Raw genomic sequence first — 18,896 nt, 5'->3', positions numbered from 1 at the left:
CATACTCATACACAGAACAATTTCAGGAAGAACATACAAAGGAAGAAATCACTAAGCAGACCAGTGTGCAAGAGCAGATTAGGGCTGAAATCCAAGACTATAACAGCCTCTGAAATACTTTTTAAAACGCTCAGTTTCTGATAGACAGTGAACATTTACAATTAGCTTTCCTAAAACTGTACTGTATGCTCAGCCATCATAAGGCACATGAGAATCCACAGGGAAAGAGATTGAAAAGGGACATAGAAATGCATGCAGCAACTTGTTTCCTTAGGAGAAAACACCATAATAAAGACAAGCTTGAGCTCTATGCCTGAGGGAGAAGCCAGGATAAAATTTCCAAGTAAAAATTATTGCTAGGGCAAGAGGAGATACAGATTATCTCTTTTGGGGCTTTGATTCTGCTGGCTAGATGGCAGAAAGCTGGGAAAATATTTGCACTTACAGTAATTGTGGAAGGAACTAAAAAGCATGTAACTTCAGAAGATGCTGCATGACCCCCAAAATTATTTCCAAGAATATTTACAACTACATATATTTTTCTAAGTTTCCCAATCACTAATACATGATGTTTTTCTAATTTAATTTGGCTTTGAAGAAGACAGCCAGGACTTTGTTCTGGCTCAATGTTGCAGAATAAAGTAATAGTTTTATTTTTCCATCTTCCCAAAACTGTCTTTCTTTTGTAAGAGAGCTATCTGTGTGGACCATGTAATGTGCAGCCCAATCCTGCACTCAGTAGCCTGCAGTGCCTCACAAAAGTCTCAGCCCTGGAAGAAGCCTTGTCTACTGAAAATGCACAAATATTTGCTGAACTACTTTCTCAAATCACAGGATAACACTGCCAGGTAACACAGCTACTCAGGAAAGACAGATTAGTTCAACAAAGTTCATAACCACATATCTAACTCACATCACTGGAGCACCATTAATGTTTGAAGATACATAATTAATACATCCTTCCATGTTTGCTGAATTGAGGTGATGCACTTACATAGGGAATTCAACCTCTGTAAAAATGAAGGGGTTATTTTTACACGTTCAATTGCAGAATCCAATACTTAAAATGACTACGACATTGGGCTAGATGCCCCCCCAGGTATCAGTCACTCACAGGTACTATCATATGTGCTCATTAACATTTGTACAGAATGTTAACCCACCAGAGGATCAGACCACTAGAAAACCCAGCAGCTGCTCCGAGCCAATGCTGCATTGCTGCTTGGCATATTATAATTCACATTAAAAAGAATATATCTGACAACCAGAAGCAGAGCTCTTAAAAGCAATGCTCAACTTCAGTAGCATAGTTTTGTGTCAGTTTATTTCATTGCTGATAGTTTGGGATTTTGGGGTTTTTATTTTGGTTTGGTTTTTTTGGGGTTTTTTTTGTTACAATTTATTGTTATAATTAATTGGTGAAAATAATTAAGATAACAATAACATCTTATTTTTCTTCCACTGGACTTAATTTATGCACTGCACAGAACTTCCAATTTGCTGAGTTTACTGCCTCCCCTACAACCAGGAATAAAAGAACTATTTAAATTTTTAAAGGTCCACATTTTTAACTCTGCACACTCATTAAACAGTACTTTTTCAGAAGGCAATTCAATCAGGTCTTGTAATTGTTTTCATACAAAATTCACTGTGCTAATTTTACTGCAAGCTAGGGAAAAATGGACAAGAAAACTGGTATTTTTAACACTCTAGTCAGTAGGAGAATATGATTACAGAAATGGCATTTTTTAGCATAACAATTATATTACATCTTACCTGATGGCATATGTGGAAGCTGTACACATTAGGAATAATACTAACACCATAATGACTCCAGTCAGACCTGGAACTAAAAGGGACATAACTTATATTTGAACTGTGAAGAGGTATACTTGTCTACAATGACCTTTTAAGTGGAATTAGACATACAAATCATGATTCATTCAAACTCTTGAATAAACTTATCTCTTGAGCACAACTCATGTACAAACCAGACAGGAAAGAAGAGTTCTTGTCTAATTTCCCACCTTCCAAAAGAAAAATATCCCTTTTCCTTGCCTTTCACCATGCATCACAATTTCCTATTTGTCTTTGCTCCTGTCATCTTTTGCTTGTGACATCTGTGTCTAAGCAGGTAACTAAGAACAAACACTGTTTACATGCAAGACTGACTGTACAAGCTTCTGTCTCTTTTTTATTCCAAACACTACACTCTGTTGATCATGACAATTAAAAACCTGTTCAGGGACAGAATTTCAAGCAAATCAATTTCTATGCAAGCTGTCACTACAATTTTTTGCCAGGCCATTTCATTCTGGAATGGGGAACAGCCTGAAATTACTCTCCATGGCATTGTATCATGCTTGAAATTGTTGCCCATAGAGCAAGGTCTGTGAGAGTCATCTGCAGCCAGAACTTGGGAAAGAAAGGTTAAAAATATTAATGATTTGACTCATCTGCTCAAGTGAAGACTTCTATGAGAACTAGTTTATCTCTCCTTTTACTTAAAAAAGACCTGAGGATAATCTCAAATCTTACCTTTTTATAAACTTCTCAATACTCATTCATTGAAAAGTCTGATACCCAAAATCTGACACACCACAACTCACTCCTCAGTTTTTACAGACCTACATTCAATGGAAGCTTTGTCATGGACTTCATGAAAAAAACTTGATTTCCCTCCTTCATGGAAAGATTGCAGTTAAAAGCAGCTGCAATAAAAAAATATGCATTCTGTCCACTGCCTCCTTCTTAATTTTTTTTCTCAATCTGATTTGATGTGTAGCGTGCAATGAATCTCAACTCTGAACTAATACCGCCAATGCAATTGCAGTACAGCACTGATTTAGCTTCCTACACTGTCACACGAGCCAGAGGTCACCTTTTATGTCCAGTTTTTCAATTATCTTCTCCATCAGACTGAAATCACTCAGTCTTGCCCCAATTTATCAGTTCATTTTTAGTGTTTCATTTCTGCCCTGTCCCTGACTCTCCTTTCCTCTACTAAGTATAATCTTTAATACTTGTTCCTCCCACAGTCTGCCTCACACCCTTATACAAGGAGGTTCTTTCCTGGGCTAATCTGAAAAGCCATCATCACTGTATAAATCCTTCTGATTCCTTATTCCTTCTGTTTGCTGTTCTGAACTGTCTGGGAAGAAACCAAGGGTTTTTTGCTTATTTGCACAGCTCCCAGTGCAGCAAATTCTTGAGCACTCCTTCAGCACAAATAGTACGTGATCATTAGCAGTCATTAGGACAGGGAGTGAACAGAGTAATTTTAAATTTAGGATAACTCTGACCTCAGTTTCTGTCAGTTCACATTCTCCCTTCCTCTTCTCTCGACTGATCTAAACCTTTCCTAGGGTTTTTGGGAAGCACTGGCACACCAGACACTAATTCCAGCACACCGATTGGGATTGACAAACCTAGAACAACTGCTGTCTGTTCATAGATTTGATTTGACTATGCCCTAAATGCTACCAAGTCAGGATTTTGTGTTTGATCCAAATAAGGGAGAGAGTGCAACGGCATCAGGAAGGAACTTTATCTGCTTATGAAGCGCTACAGCTCAGTCTGGTGCCTGCCCCTCCATACCCAAACATTGCTCACTTCTAAATTCCTGCACCAAAAATGTCTTCATCTATTTATTCTGTATGAGTGCTGAAGCCTGATTCCCATGTAACAGTTCAGATTGCTCAGAAACCCAACCAGGTCTTAAATAAACCAGCTGAAGCATAAAAGACTGGTTTTCCATTATGTTTCTTTTTCTAGAAATTGGATCATTTAGGAATTTGGTTTCAATATTAGGGAGAATCTCTGTTTGAAACTAATGGATTTCTGCTGACTCATCTGTACAACAACAGATTTGAAAATGCTGCTCATCCTACTACCGGGCTTATGTAACTCCTGCTTCCTGACTAGTGGATAAGCAAATCCAGGTTATACTAACACAAACCACACAACCCCATACAGCTGAGATACAACAAATGGAGCATGCCAGTACCGGACCAAAAGAAGTGTTGTCTGCAGAGTGACAAAGTTTTCTCACTCAGTTTTGCAGGACTTACCAGTTGCAAAAAGTAGTTTCCTCGGGTCCTGAAAAACAGACAAGTAAAACCAAATAAAATCAATGTATGGTATTTTATATCTATTATACAAATAATTTTACAATAATAAGTAGCCTATAAAGCTCACACATTTTAAGATATATGCAGTCCCTAAATCTGGAAGCAGGAATGGATTTGGTAACAGTTTAAATTGACTGCAATTCAACAAAGCTAAACCTTCAGCCTCTGCATTCCCCCAGCAAAGATAATTCAGATCTATAATCTGGATTCAGATAATTTTACAGATAATTGTTTTTAGAACTTTGGGAGAACAGAGTGAAGCAGAAGAGGCAAATGTTTTGAATCTAAATGTAAGACAAGAGGCAAGCATTTTATTGCCAGCTACATCACCAAGACATTTGCAGTGGACCCTAGTGAAGCAAGACTGAACACAAAGGATCTGACAGATGTTCCTGTGTCCTTCACCATATGTGAAGAGGGAATATTTCAACATCAGGGAAACTGCCTCACTTCCCCTGATAAAAGCAGTGAAGACAAAACCTCTACTTCAAGAGGTTTTGTCTTCACTGCTTGGAAGACTTTTATTTAAACTTGCAGATAAATGTAGTGAGGGGAGATGAGAAGTTTTCATACAGGACAGGAAAAATGAAGTGACCCTCTTTCTGACCTGGTCTGAATCCAGATGTGTATACCAAGGTAGAGAGGACAAGAGCAGCATCTAGACTGTCCACCATGGTTTAAAAAGGGATATAAATGAGATTCAAATACAAAGGTGCAAGAGATACTAAAGTACCTAGAATTCAGGAGTTTTGATCCTAGAGTTCCTAAAAAACTTGCTATTGTCTCCATTTTCTATTGCAAAATTCCTAGGGCTGCTTAGTAGAGGCTTAGAACCCTGGCATCTTCTTGCCTGAGGTAAGCTCCTGCTGATCTTTCTGATGAAGGGAAGTCTATCAGACCACTCCTAACACAAGCAGACACACAGTCAACCCAGAAGCTCAGCAGAATAGTTGGTGTTGGCATGTCTGTCTGCCATTGAATAGCTGGGTGATTAGATCATTCACCCAGGGAATGGAAGACCTTGGTTGCTGGTCCTTAGGAGCCTGGATTGAGTCAAGCTCTGTTTTTCCAGGAAATGATGCAGCTGGGATAGGGTCATTCTAAGTATTTCCTAATGAAACTGGATAAAAAGAAATGCAGACCAGAGACTAGAATGAACACAAACAAGAGAGAACTTGACTGTAGCCCAAGAAGAAAGGGTGCTGGACTCTGGTCTTGCTTCTAAAATCAGCAAATATCTCTCCATTGCCAAATACACAAGCATATACAATATACCTGACCAAGGGACTACAAATCTGATATTCCTGCTAGACATCTGCACCTCAGTCAGACAAGGCACACAAATCAAGTATTTTGCAAGCAGAAATCAGTTCATGTAGATAACTAACTCCATGCTTAGCATATATACTCTTACATGCATTCACTGCAGCTGAAAAATGTAAAATCAATTTCAAATCTCACTGTATTCTAACCAATGGAAATACAGAACAAATTTGCCCAAAAAGCAGCAGAAATGTCTTAACCAGGCCCACCCAAGGAACAGAGAGAAGCAAAAGAGCAGCAAGAGAACAAGGTGGAAGGTGAAAATTTAGATGATTGCATTCTTCATCTAATAATCAAACAGGACAGAACCTTGCTGGCTTTAATACATGCTTTGTCCAAACAAAGAAATAAAATCCACAGGAATCTACACAAGGGTGAGTTTTCAGTGCATGAAACAGGAGCACTGTACAGATCACACAATGGCATTAAACATGCAAATATTCATATATTTAAATTATATGCTTAAAACCAAAATATGAAAGGAAAGCTGGCTCACCTCACCACGATAGTTTGCTGCATTTAGGGTCACAAATTCTTCATTGTAATTCTCAGAGAAGTTAAGAGCATTCACCAGATGAGCAGCAACATGTAAGACTAAAAAAAACAAAAAACTGAGTAAATCTGTAAACAAGTGCTGGGTGTTCCCTGTGGCCACCCAGATGCCAAGATATAATCACATCATCTGCATGAGATATACTGGGGACTCAGGAATTCTTAATTATTCTTCAAGAGTAAATCAGCTTATAAATATTAATGACAGAAGGTTGTACGTGTTTTAGGATTTTTTTTTTTTAATACTATAGTGGTGATTTCTGTACTGCAATGCTTCAGCTGAGACACAGCATTCAAAGGTGTCCAGCCAAGAATATTTCTTCTTCACCAAAGAGAAAATAGGGTAGCTGCCTCCACTGCTCCCTCCTCTGCAGGTAAGTCTGTAGTACCCTGATTTTTTCAAATTCCTTAGGTACAATGAGGGTTCACTTGCAAGGGCAGATTTTGACCTGGTCTCACATACCTATCTTCTAAAAAACTGGCATTTTAAGGAAAGGCTTGACATTATAATGTATGCCCATGTGTTTAAAGCAAAAAATGAACCAAAACCCACACACATTCGAGAAAGCATTTACAATTTAAGACGAGCAAGCACAGAGCAAGACTACCCCCAAATGTACTGCAGCAGAAAAACCACAAAGTGCTGCATCAACGTGCTTCCAAAAGATGCTGCTGCTCAGCACAGTGAGATCTCACCTGAAAAGATGCATATCGTGACACCACATGTCACATGGAAAGTTTTGCTTTTATCTAGCAGCCTTCTGGTTTTCTTGCTGGCAACCTAGTAAGAGAAGAATTCAAGTACTCTCTTCCAAAACAAGGCAAAGAAAAAAATACTAACAGCAACTGTGGTGACATAATAGCAACTTCATTAGTTTTAACACTTTGCAAGCTTAGTACCTAAATTTAAAAACTACTGGATTATGCCAAGGAGACAGTTTTGAGGACTTAATGACGAAATCACACAGATATCAAGAGTACATAATGTACCTCCTGGCCTTAATATTTAGAAATTCTAGCATTACTTGTGAAGGCATCACTGACTCTTTTATAAGCAAGATCAAAAGGAATGGTCTATTTGCATACATACATACATCTACAGGCATCAAATCTTATAGATATTGTCACATGGTTAACAGAAGTGACGGGTTCAATTTGCAACCATCTAGCAAACACAAATGTTCCTCAAAAGCATTATTTGTATTTCTGTAAAAACAATTAGCGAATCACAAAGAAGCTAAACATTGTCTCTCCCATGATAACAAATGTATCAAGTTGGGTATTTTTGTAGAACATTCTATCACCTCCAGTAGGACACTTGTGGTCATGCAGAGACAAAGTTGGGTTTACTCCATTGAATTCTATCAGGAAGCACTTGAGAGGACACATATATCTCTAATATAAGGGTTTGGAAAGACAGAGGGGAATTTATATGGTTACAGCTCCACAGCAACTCCCCATCCTTCAAAAATGCACTGAAGAAACCAGCCTCTAAACAGGTCAAATCAAACCAGACAAAGCCTGTCTTCAAAGGAGTCATGATGTCTGATCCTTGCACCGTGCAAGCACATAGCGTAGAACAAACAGGGATGTAACAGATTCTTTTTCTGTTGTTTTTATACCAAACAGAGACCAGGGCCCTCTTCTCAAGCTCTGCATTCCAAGGACAGCACTCACCTTCTGGGATCCCCGCAGGAAGGCCAAGAGAACACGGCACATGGGGAGCAGGACCAGGCAGCAGTTGAGATTGAGGACAGATGCCGAAGCTCTGCTAATACACAATCCTAGCTGAACAAACATTGTAAGAGTTAGATTATGGGGAGAAAAGGAATGGTATGTGCGTCAGTCTTGTCTCTCTTTTACTCTGCTGTGAAACCAAATGGTTCCCCTGCTCTCTGACTCATCAAAATAGTGAAGTTTCATGATGTGCTGGAGAAACCACGGCACACACAGCATGCTATCCTGTCCTCACAGGGAAGGCAACAGCTCTCATCTTTGCATCAAGAAGTTATTAAAAATTAACTTTGTCAATAATAAATTACAATTTTCTACTGGAAGATCCAATATCCTCATCAGTGCTCAAAGTCACATGGAACAAAACATTTGACACAAGAGTGTCCACTGAGAAACAACCTGAAAGCTTCAACAGACATAACTAAACAAAAAGAGTGATAAATACTATGATGACACTAGACAGCGACTCGAGTGTAATGATTTTTCTGTTAAGCCACAAAAAGACGTAAAAAAATATTTATCCAATCAAACTGAAATGGTCATAATGTTTCAAAGACTGTTGTAGAATTGCCACGAAACTCCTCATCCATTCACATTATGCAATGCCATATTTGGACATTAAGAAAATAGGTTTTCTTCAGTTTAACTGCTCAATAGCTGGGAACTGTAATGAAATCTAATTGCACTAATGCTTTCACTGATATATTTGGAACTTACATAATTAGAACAAAAACACTTGTCAAATAAATGAACAAAGCACACATTCATGTCATAAACCTGTATTTTTAATCTTATTATATTATCTCATTCATTTATGATTTTAAAAAGTTAGCAAAATGCCATTGTTCTCCTAGTTACTAGATTGAATTACCTTTTTACTAGCTTATATAAAAGATGCTTTTAGACTGTCAACAGATTTCTGGAAGGATATTTCTTATACTGTTCTCAAAACCCCAAGTATTTCAACTCCTGAATAACTTAGTAAAAAAATATAATATTAACGATAACTCAAATGCTGCAGGAGCATGTGAATGAGGTAAACAGGTACAAATTATCTAACAAAAATTACTTAAGGTTTATACCTTTTTCAAAATTAAACTACGTTAAAAAATGAGCATGTTTTACTTTCTCTGACAAAAAAATTAATCTGTGCAACATTGATTATATTCTTATCTCTGTTATCAAGAAGAAACAAAATTTACAGCCTTATGTTTGTGTCACAGAAATGGATGAATATATAAGCTAGTAAAAACAAAAAGAATAACTGCATTTCAGAATATCTTGCAGGATCTGAAGCACAACAGCATGAAAGGGTTTCTAAACACCAGTACTATAAAGCATTACAACTTCCTGCTCTCCCAGTTAGCAACATCCATGTACCTCACCTGCTCTGCAGCACACCTGGGCACAGCACCAGGAAGCAAAGAGAAGGTAAAGATGTTCAATATACCTGAAGAGCAAAGCTCTGCACCTAAATCTTTTTTCTCTTCCAGCTACTTTACATTATTTAGTTAGACCTGAATGCTAGGGACCTCCTCACCAGACCCTACCAGCTCCCAGAGAACAGAGCAGTCACAAGGGCACCCTCTCTCAAAAGCTGTCCATGAGAAGTAGGAGCAATTACCCCACAAAATGTGCTCTACCTTGTTCTCTACCACGTAAATGTGGGATTTCCAGAAAAAAAATCCCAGGAACAGATCATCTCCAACCTACTGAATGATAAGAAATAAGACTAAAAAGAGCCATGTCAGTTAGTTCTTTCCCACTCTCCAGATGTCCTCCACTATTTCTTCCAATGTACTGTTAGTCCTCTTTTTCCTTACATAAAACCTCCCTTGCTTCAATTTTGTCTGTTGCTTCACTCTCTGATCACTTGCACAACGAGATTTTTTCTTGCTACTCCTTCCTCATAAGCCATGTTCTTCAGAATTTAGGCCATCCTCTCCTCCCCACTCTAGACTCTCCCAACTGGAAATAACCCTTGAACAGACTGGACTTAATGAAAAGAAAAATGTCTCTATAATGCACTGTTTGCATATACAACACTGTCTCTATTTTCATTAAATCCTCTAAAGTGAAGCTAAAAATGAGCCATACACCTCATTGAAGCAATAACTTCAGAAACATGGTCATTAAAACATATAAGAATTTTTATTGGGGCTTACTGATGTGCTACAGTATTGCAGTGATTAAATGGGCATGACTTGAAAAACTCAAGAATTATGTTAGAAATAATGTAATGCAAACTTCAGAAGCAAACTGAATCATTTTTGTAGCTGTTGATTAATACACAAAATCTGAAAAAGTTGCAATACCATTAATGAGCAGTTTGAAAATTTTAATAACTTCTCTTGTATGGCCTATATGATACATCACTACTTTCTCAAGAATTTATGTTGTCTTTGAGTTTAAATATAAACCAGGCATGACATCAATTATCCAAGACTTCCTTTACCAAGCACAACAATGTTTCTTACAAAGCTTTAACAAAACAATAGCTTGGTCTAGAAGAGAATCAATTCTACACTGAATAGTGTTAAATAAATGAAATAACTCCTGTCAGAGTTCAAGAAGCATTTGGACAACACTGTCAGGCACATGGTGTGATTCTTCAGATGTCCTGCTCAGGGCCAGGAGTTGCACTGATGGGTCCCTTCCAGCTCAGCATAGTCTGGGATTATAAGTAAAATGCCAAACAATTTAACAAGTTTGAATCACAAATGATGGGCAGAAAAGACTATCCTATTAACCCTCCTTTGTTTTTCTCCACTATTTAATAAAGAGCAAATATTCATTCATAATGCAATTACTATGGAAGAATGTCCTATATTCATTATAATTCAATGCTATCAACACCTGTACATACAAGAAAAAAAAGGAAAGAAAATAAGAAAAGAGACCAGCAAACAACTACTTACAGCATTTTCAAGAAGTATGATTCAAATATTAAAATACTGTTACCAATGGTTCATGTAAGGTTTTACTCTGAAGAAATAAAGTTCAGCAATATTTCCTGCAACAAGCCCATGACTGATTTGCAAACAATGGGAAATACATTTAGAAATTCTTAAAATCAAAATTCAGGCAAGAAGAAAAAGAGTTTAAGTTTGCTCTTGATATCTAGCCAAAAGCTAAAAATATGACCATGAAACTAATTCTTTCCAAATGGTTTCCAAGAGATCTCTTTCTTAACTTCCTTTGCATTGCCTGGGAGGCATAGTAACAAATTAACACAGTACATTGTTAGATTTTTAAACAATAGTAGAATAAAGGATGATTTTTTGCTCCAAGGCAACTCACTGGGTCTAGAAGGGAATATATACCCTTATTAAGTAGTTAAGAAATGAGAAAAATATAATCTTATTTTCTTCCTGAAGTTTTTACTGTCTTAAAAAAATGTTATTGCATGTTAGTAGCATGTGAAATTTCTGCAGGATCAAAAAGGAAAAAAAAACCCCACACAAAATCTCTGGTATACTGGTATCTGATTTCATGGAGAGGCAAAGAATCATAAAGAAACTAAAGGATTACTCCAATTTACAGACTAAATCTGTGGCAAAAATAGTAGGGAACTGGACCATCCACAAACTCAAATCCTAAAAGCTAGGTTAGATTTTTCCTCCAGACAAGCATAATGAATTGCCACCTTCTCCAAAGCAGCATAAAAGACCTCCAGAATGTAAATTCTCTAGTTATCCCTGTCTGATGTACAGTCCACAGAAATCCAGATGGACTCCTGGCTGTGCTCATACAACATACAAAGTACGTCAGAGAAGTGAAGAGTCAGTTCTCATTGTATCTTGCTGCCAGCAAGACTGAAAATGAGAAATTGAGCTTCCTTTGCTAGGAAAAGGACCTTTTCTGTTAGGCAAATGATTTCAGTATTAGATGGAGGGCTGAAGTACCTTACTGTGTACCCCAGAACTGCCCAAAGTTCGTAATTTATAAATACAGAGATTAATGTTACCTGCGACTGCTGTGCACAGAAATCTGATATTTTATACATGGTTGTAAAATTAAGATTTCAACAAATACTGTCCTATTTCACCTTTTTAGTCAATCTTTTATCAAAAAAATGTTAGAATAATGCAAACCCTTCCACAGCTGAGAGTGATGTGATTATGTTTCTCAAGACTTCACCACCTACAAGCAACCACCCTGAACAGGTCATGGTGCAATAGAGACACCACACTTGATGCTGTCTCTTACAGCCTTTCTTTAAAATTTTTCAATCTTCTTTGGTTCAGGGCACCTTGAAAGGTTCTGGCAAGACTCACAAGCCACATTCTGCTCTGTAGACACAGGTGACAGACCAACTCCCCAGATCAGTACTAGAGCAGATAAAGTTGGTTATTTTCCTAGGTGGAACAAACTGCGCTACACAACATGACTCCTTTTGACCCAGATTCCTTTTCTTCATAGAGTACTCCTTCTCTCGAGTAACAGAGCACTGATAACCTAAGATGAAGGACAGAACTGAACTGTATGTACAGCAATTATTCCTCTTAGGCCTGTCAAATCTGGCTGGAGATCTAGCAATAAAAACATGAAGCAGCTGAAAAGAAGGAAAATGTGAGTGTAGGGGAAACCTACTAGAACATGTGAAATCGTCTACAAAAGTTTGACTTGGTTTTGCTCCTGAAGAAGGTTTCAAAGAAGGAGTCTGTAAATCTCAATCTCATGTACTGCAACTCTTTAAAAATTATTTTAAGTGGTGCAATATTTTTTAATATGTATGGAGTATCTTCCCTGCACTGCTGTGAATCAGTATTCTCCCTGTTCACTTGTAACTCATCACACAGGCATTCTTTGAAGGTTTTCCATCTCCTCTTGTCTACAGTTTAGGTCATGTTCCCATTTTATAAGCAGTGCCTTTGTGTAGGATGTACTCCTTCTTCTGCTTAAATCAGACATTCAAAATGAAGAAAACAACTAACTTAATCTTGAGTAAGAGCTTCCAACTTCTCTGATAATCTCCAAGCAAAGGGTCAAGACACACAACTCTCCCCAATGCTAAAATATGGGGGGTAAGCAGATTCCAGTGTGGTTGCATAACAACCAATGAAAGTGGAATTTGGTCTCAATTAGTGAAACCTCTGTCGTTACGATAAACTAGCAAGGAGAGACATAAAAGTTACTGGAACATATTCCAAGCAGTGAATAAAGGTGACAAATGTTATGCACAATACTGCACAATAAAAAGGCAGCAACTGTACAGATAAAAAAGCAAGGCAGCACTTTTCAGCCCCATTTTCAGTTATTCAGTCTTTTCCCAAAGAGATCCTTCTGACAATGCATTTTCTTCACTTTGGTCTGAAACCCAGAAGCTTATCTCTTGCATTAACATTTCACTACATTACAGCTATTTGAGCAGGGACAAGAGAGGGAATGGGGAAAGAGAGACCCTTCATGCCATGACGAAATGAGCTCAAAGCTCTTTCTGCTCACAGGGAACTCAAGCAACAGGAAACAAGCATTTCATTCAATACTGTTAAAGCAAGACTTGAGTTCTATAAGGCCAGTACCAAATTTATGGCTGATTTTTTTTTTTTTACCAGGCACAATCAAACTTGTTAGACAAAAATACAGCCAAGCTAGACTAAAGAGAGAAATCCTGAAGTCTGTGAAGAAATCCGTCTGGACAATTTCACTGACTGAGTGGACCAAAATCTCCATCAAAGATTTTGGAGTCAAGTAATTTAAGACTCTCCCCTTCTGTAACTCATTCCTACTACACATTATAGCACCTATCATGAACACAAAGATGAGAATATTCCCTTCCTCTCTGCCAAACTCTTTTATAAGAAATTCATGTCTGTTGGGGATTTGTTCACAGGCTTCTCTTCGTTAAGCAATGTAAGACCACAAGTTAACACCTATGAAATAATTAAAAAATGAGGTTCTTTATCTGAAATTTATCTGAAAACTGGTGTTTTCAAACCAGTGTGAATGAATGCATTCATACAGTAAGACTATAACCTTCAGTGTTACAAACAATTCAGTATCCAAAGGGATGGTTCATCAAAGCAAAAGTATTGGAAAGGAATTTACATCCACCAGGTTCCGGTGAACTTTCACTGCAAGTATTATGTAATCACAGAATTATTCTGGTTGGAAGGGACCTCAGGATGTCTCTGCTCAAACCCCCTGTTCTAAGCATGTTCAACACCAAACTCAGATTAAGTTTGCTCAGGGTTTTTTGCCCAATTACATTTTGAAAACTCCCGGGGATAGAGACTGCACAGTGAAGAGTTCATGGTCTCATCAACAGAAGTCAAACTGAGCAAAGCAGAGATGTTTGACACAAAATAACACTAAGTTTCCTGGTACATAAAGATTGATCAACCTCCTCCTACCATGTTACTGCCTTCTTATCTTACCTATCTGTTCTCTTGGCACTTCCAGGACACCACCATGCTCTTGGCGCCTTTTCACAGGTGTAGAATTAAGGATCAGGAAGATTGTTATTGAAAGACTGAGTGAGAGTTAAGTACCTAAAAAACTTTGAAATCCTGTCCTAAAGTATCTTGTTCAACATCACAGAAAAGGCAATTGGAAGAGAATAAACATGAGCATTATTCTCTGTAGGCAGCTGAAGGGAAGTAAATCACTTCAGGGACCACTGAACAAAAGACCAACACCATTCTTTCTATTTCTTCACCTCAGAGATGGCATAAAAACATGGCACAGTTGAATATACTCAGAATATTCAGTCCAAGATCTTATTTCATATCACACTCTGATTTCCTCCAGCAACTCTTCTTGTTCCCTGTTACTTGGTAAACAACCAAATTACCTGTGGTAAATTTTTCCATGCTGCAAGTGCAGAAGTTCTTAAGGCGATTATAGCCTATTGTAGCATACTAAGAAAGAAAAGAAGCCAAGTCTTTAGGAAACCTCACTGAAAAAAATCAGAAACTTTTTTTAATTCAAAAAGTGACACTCCTTTTGGGCAACTTTGTTAGCTCTCTGGAAAAAGGAACCAGTTGTCATGGAAGTATCCATTAAAGAGTTCAATCTGTTCACACAAAAAATATCAACTGTTGAATTAAAAATGAAGAATTTAATTGAAATCTCAAAATCTTCAGACACCGAGAAATGGCACAGAGGTCCTGTAAACCACTTACACAGGCATAGAACAGAGAGTAGACTGGTTATACAGATGGACCATGGGTCAGTGACTATACAAAACTAATAGAGAAAAAGAAGAGGGGCAAAAATCCCTGTGAAGCTGTAGTATTGCTTATGCCATCTCCTGAAGAAACTAAATTGGGTTCAGTTTTCCCAGCCCTTGCAAAACAATCTCTATGATTAATACACATACACAGATATAATGAAAAGAAGGAAAAAAGCTTAATTCACAGAATGACTAGGTTGGAAGAGACCTTAAAGGTCATCAAGTCCAACACAAATTTTAGGGTCCAAACCTTAACTTTGGGATCTACTGAAGATATTTAGATGAGCTGTAAAAAGTGAATTGCAAGTACATTTTACAGTCTTTAGTATTTTGAAAAATGTTAAAATTAGTTTTATAACTTTGACCAAAAGTATCTTTTAGGCTTAGCTCTTCATTTTTAACCTTATTTTAGGAGTCCTTAAATTCTGTAGTACTTTTTCCCACAGTGGCAGACACAATTATACAAACTTAAAAGGATGACCTCCTAGTCCTCATCTCCTGACCAATCTGTTGCCTGAGTCATCTTACGGGTTCTGAACACACATTAAGTTACTTTGCAAGTGACTTCCACTTTAAAGTATAAGAAAACAAAAAAAAATCCCAACCAGATGATGACCTGGTATGAGGCATATGAATAATCTGAATTGAGAGAAACTTGCTGATTGATACCAGCTGAAAACCTGGTCCAACATGTTATCCAAAAACATTTGCTTTACAAACAACCCATTTGCTCCACCAGGAACAAACACAGTTTTCAAATGGATACACTGGGATGCAAAGCCACTAGAAATCAAGGTAAAATTAAACACGTTTTCATGCTTTCTCTGTCAAGAAGGTCACCACTATGAAGGATTTAATTATTGTCATTCCCTTCTTTTTTGCACTATCTTTGCTAAGATTCACTCTTGAACACATCTGAATCAACCATAAGAAGGAAAAAAAAGGAGAAAAATGTATAAACTCAACTTATTTCTAAGCAAGATCACAAAACTTTATGGTACTGACTAGTTATGACAATATCAGCCATGTGAAACTATATACCCTGGATTTACCAAAAAGAAACCCCAGAGGCTCTACAGCAGATTAGGATGTGCATCATCTATGTTTAATCTCATGTCAATTTTCTATTGAAATGCATTCCTGAGTATGACATAGTGTTACAAAGCATCATGTTATTCAGACACTTTTTCCCAGACTGTCAAATTCTGAGCAACCCATGGGCATTTTCCAGAAAGACGTTAACCCTTACTTTATGCCTTTTTAGACATAAGTTTTTTTTTTTTTAAATTACTACAATGGGTAATTTCCCAAGGCAGGCTGGTATCTCACATCTCCAAAGTATCTTTTTGTGTTCATCTGCTGGTGGTGGGTGTTGACCTTGCTAAACCAAAACATCTGAATCTTCATTAAACCACCCAGAATCAAAGAACTTACTATTAGAAATCAAAAGTGAAGTTACATGTATTACAGTGAATTTAGACAGAACAGAGGATCCATGAGAATGACAAAGACTGAAAAGAACTAAGACTTATTAAAAGTCCTTCAGCAAGCATGTATATTACAATAACTGGATTGGAAAGAATTTGCCAACAAGAGTCCATAGCTTGCTAAATGTGCTGATGACGAAAAGTGGAGCTCCAGTCATTTGTTGAGCATGTCTGTGTTTCTGTGAGCTTGTCTGCTGCTGGGAACACTGGGAGGGTAGAGAAGAGAGAAAAGCATAGCTGTCCCACACTTGACTGGCTCTTTTTCTTCTTAACAGTGCTCACTTTCTACTCCTAAACGACTGTCAGAAGTATCCCAGTAAATTCTTACCTCATCTTTCCCTACTTTGAAAAGTTAACAGGTAGTTTGTGCCATTTTTGGTTAGCAAATTCATTCTGCCCCTTATCCCATCCTCAAACATCCCAATTTCCAGGGCAAAAGTAATGTCCAGGTCACTCACCCCTAACATCTGATGCAAATAATAATACTGTAGCCCTTGATTATAAAGCAGGAAGGTTTTCCCGAAGAGCCATACATTGAGGGAGAGCCAGAAAAACTGAAATGAAACAGAAACAAGAGATTGTAAGTGAAAGTTACATGTGCAAACTTTTCAGTGATCATTTCATTTCATTCATAAAACTCATAGGTAGGTCTGTAGCTTCATATGTTTATACGTAAATGGAATGGAAAAGCAAACTTCATGCACATATTATGCTTTAAAGTATTAAAATGAAGTGCCCCTATGTGGGAAATTTTCACTTTCATTGAACTTCACAAAACTTTTTGTGTCTTCCGACAACCGAGAGCTGGCAAAGCACTCCGATGCAAGACGCTATCCCAAACCTTTAGCTGGACGTTGCATTTAAGAGACTCAAAGAATAAAAAACAACAACAAAGAGACAAAGGAAGGTAAAGAACTTGACCTCCAAGAAGCTGCATCTTCCCCCCCAAACTTTCCCAAACAGAGCCTAACAAAGAGCAAGCACACGCACAGCGTGTGCCAGCCGGGCAGGGCACGGAGGCGGGCACTGTCCCGGGCCATGGCACCCGCCTGCATCCATCCCTGCCAGCCGCGCACCGGGACGCGCTCGGAGCACATCCCGCCCACCCGTCCGAGCCTCGGCACCCGCACGGCGCCCTGCCCCGCACGCCGGGAGCCCTGCCCCGCACGGCAGGACGCGGTGCCCCGGCTCCCCGACCCTCGGGGCAGCCCCGGGGCGGCCCCCGCCGCCTGCCAGCACCCACCGGCCCCTCCTGAGCCTCCCCCGCGGGTCAGCCCCTCTGAGGGCAGCCCCGGGGCCGCCCCTACCAGGAAGAGGTGCTTGCTCCCCTCGTTGGCCAGCCAGCTCCTCCAGGAGAGCGCCATGGTGCGGGACGCCCGCGGGGCAGGACGGAGGGTGGGGGGCGCCGGGCGAGCCCTCCTTTTCAGCCGGGCCGAGCCGCCCTCCCCTCTCCCCACCCCTCACCCCCCGCCCTGTCTTCCGGCCGCCGGGGCGTAGCGCTCCGGCCCCGTCGCGCCGCTGGCCGGCCCCCGGCTCCGTGCCGCCGGCGCTGCCCCTTTGTGCGCGGCCCAGCGCCCCGGGAGCCGCAGCGCAGCCGGGGCTCTCCGGAGGGCAGCCTGCCCTGCCCTGCCCTGCCCTGCCCTGCCCTACTCTACTCGGCCGCGCTGCGGTGCCGTGCGGCCGCTTCCTCACGTCCCCCACCTTAGGAAGAGCGTTTCCCCGCAGAGAATCCCGTCCGTGGGGATCCCGCTTGCCCGACCCCCCCATCCCCGACCGGGCTGAAATGTGATCCAGAAAGCAGGAGGGAGCGGGGGAGCAGCCGTGCATGCAACTGCTCTGCAGTTCGGGTGAAACAAAGAGGCTGTCCAAGAAACTACTGTTCGGGCAGCACGTGAGGCCCTCGAAAGCCGGGAAGGGACAGGCTGTGTTATTGATTTGAAGTCTGATCTGCTCCATCAGGTGTCCCTGGAGGACACTGGAAGAGGCCGCCTCCTGTGTGCCGGCACAGCGGGTGTATAGTCGAACGACAGCCATGAAAAAGGGGCTATGGGCAATTCCACATCCAGTGTCCAGAGTCTGGGTTGCTGTGCTTTGCCGGCAGTCTGCTTTTACTGGTGGCCTTTGGGTTCGGGGAGGGTGAGGTTTGAAGGAAAGTTGCACCGGATACTGATTTTTATATTAAGAAAAAGCTTTTGAAAACAATGCTTGTTGCTAGCAGCTTTCAAACAGGACAGCCTTGTGAGACAGCGGAACAGTTCCACCAGGCACTATGGTGCACAGGTTGCCCCTTGAGATAGCAGTAGCAGTGGCAGCTGACAACAGAGTAAGGATGGTGTTCTGGGAGATGCCAAGTCCGAGGAACGGTGCTGAACAGTCTTGTCCAGTCCAGTTTGAGCTGGCTGTCTTTCTCTTATTATCTGGCAAGTTGCCATTTTTTGAGTTCCTTATGAGCCGCACACCAAGGGTCCAGAAGAATGGAAGGGGGCAAAGTGC

At 39.9% G+C, this 18,896-nt stretch overlaps 1 protein-coding gene across 1 annotated transcript in view; it reads right to left on the bottom strand.

Annotated features, from left to right (window-relative positions):
- NOX4 (NADPH oxidase 4) overlaps positions 1 to 17,767 on the bottom strand; it is a 110,218-nt gene extending 92,451 nt beyond the window's left edge. Inside the window, exons 1-7 of the mRNA XM_054627976.2 lie at positions 17,711 to 17,767; positions 16,862 to 16,957; positions 7,683 to 7,793; positions 6,702 to 6,786; positions 5,950 to 6,047; positions 4,071 to 4,098; positions 1,777 to 1,849 (exon numbers count right to left, since the gene is read on the bottom strand). Coding sequence (XP_054483951.2) covers positions 1,777 to 1,849; positions 4,071 to 4,098; positions 5,950 to 6,047; positions 6,702 to 6,786; positions 7,683 to 7,793; positions 16,862 to 16,957; positions 17,711 to 17,767 — 548 coding nt within the window. The remainder of the gene's footprint in view (positions 1 to 1,776; positions 1,850 to 4,070; positions 4,099 to 5,949; positions 6,048 to 6,701; positions 6,787 to 7,682; positions 7,794 to 16,861; positions 16,958 to 17,710) is intronic.
- Between the last annotated feature and the right edge of the window lie 1,129 nt (positions 17,768 to 18,896).

The sequence above is a fragment of the Agelaius phoeniceus genome, chromosome 2 (assembly GCF_051311805.1).
Source record: "Agelaius phoeniceus isolate bAgePho1 chromosome 2, bAgePho1.hap1, whole genome shotgun sequence".
NCBI classification, from domain to species: domain Eukaryota; kingdom Metazoa; phylum Chordata; class Aves; order Passeriformes; family Icteridae; genus Agelaius; species Agelaius phoeniceus.
The sequence above is the reverse complement of the archived record's forward strand: the minus strand, read 5'-3'. Positions and strand labels throughout refer to the sequence as shown.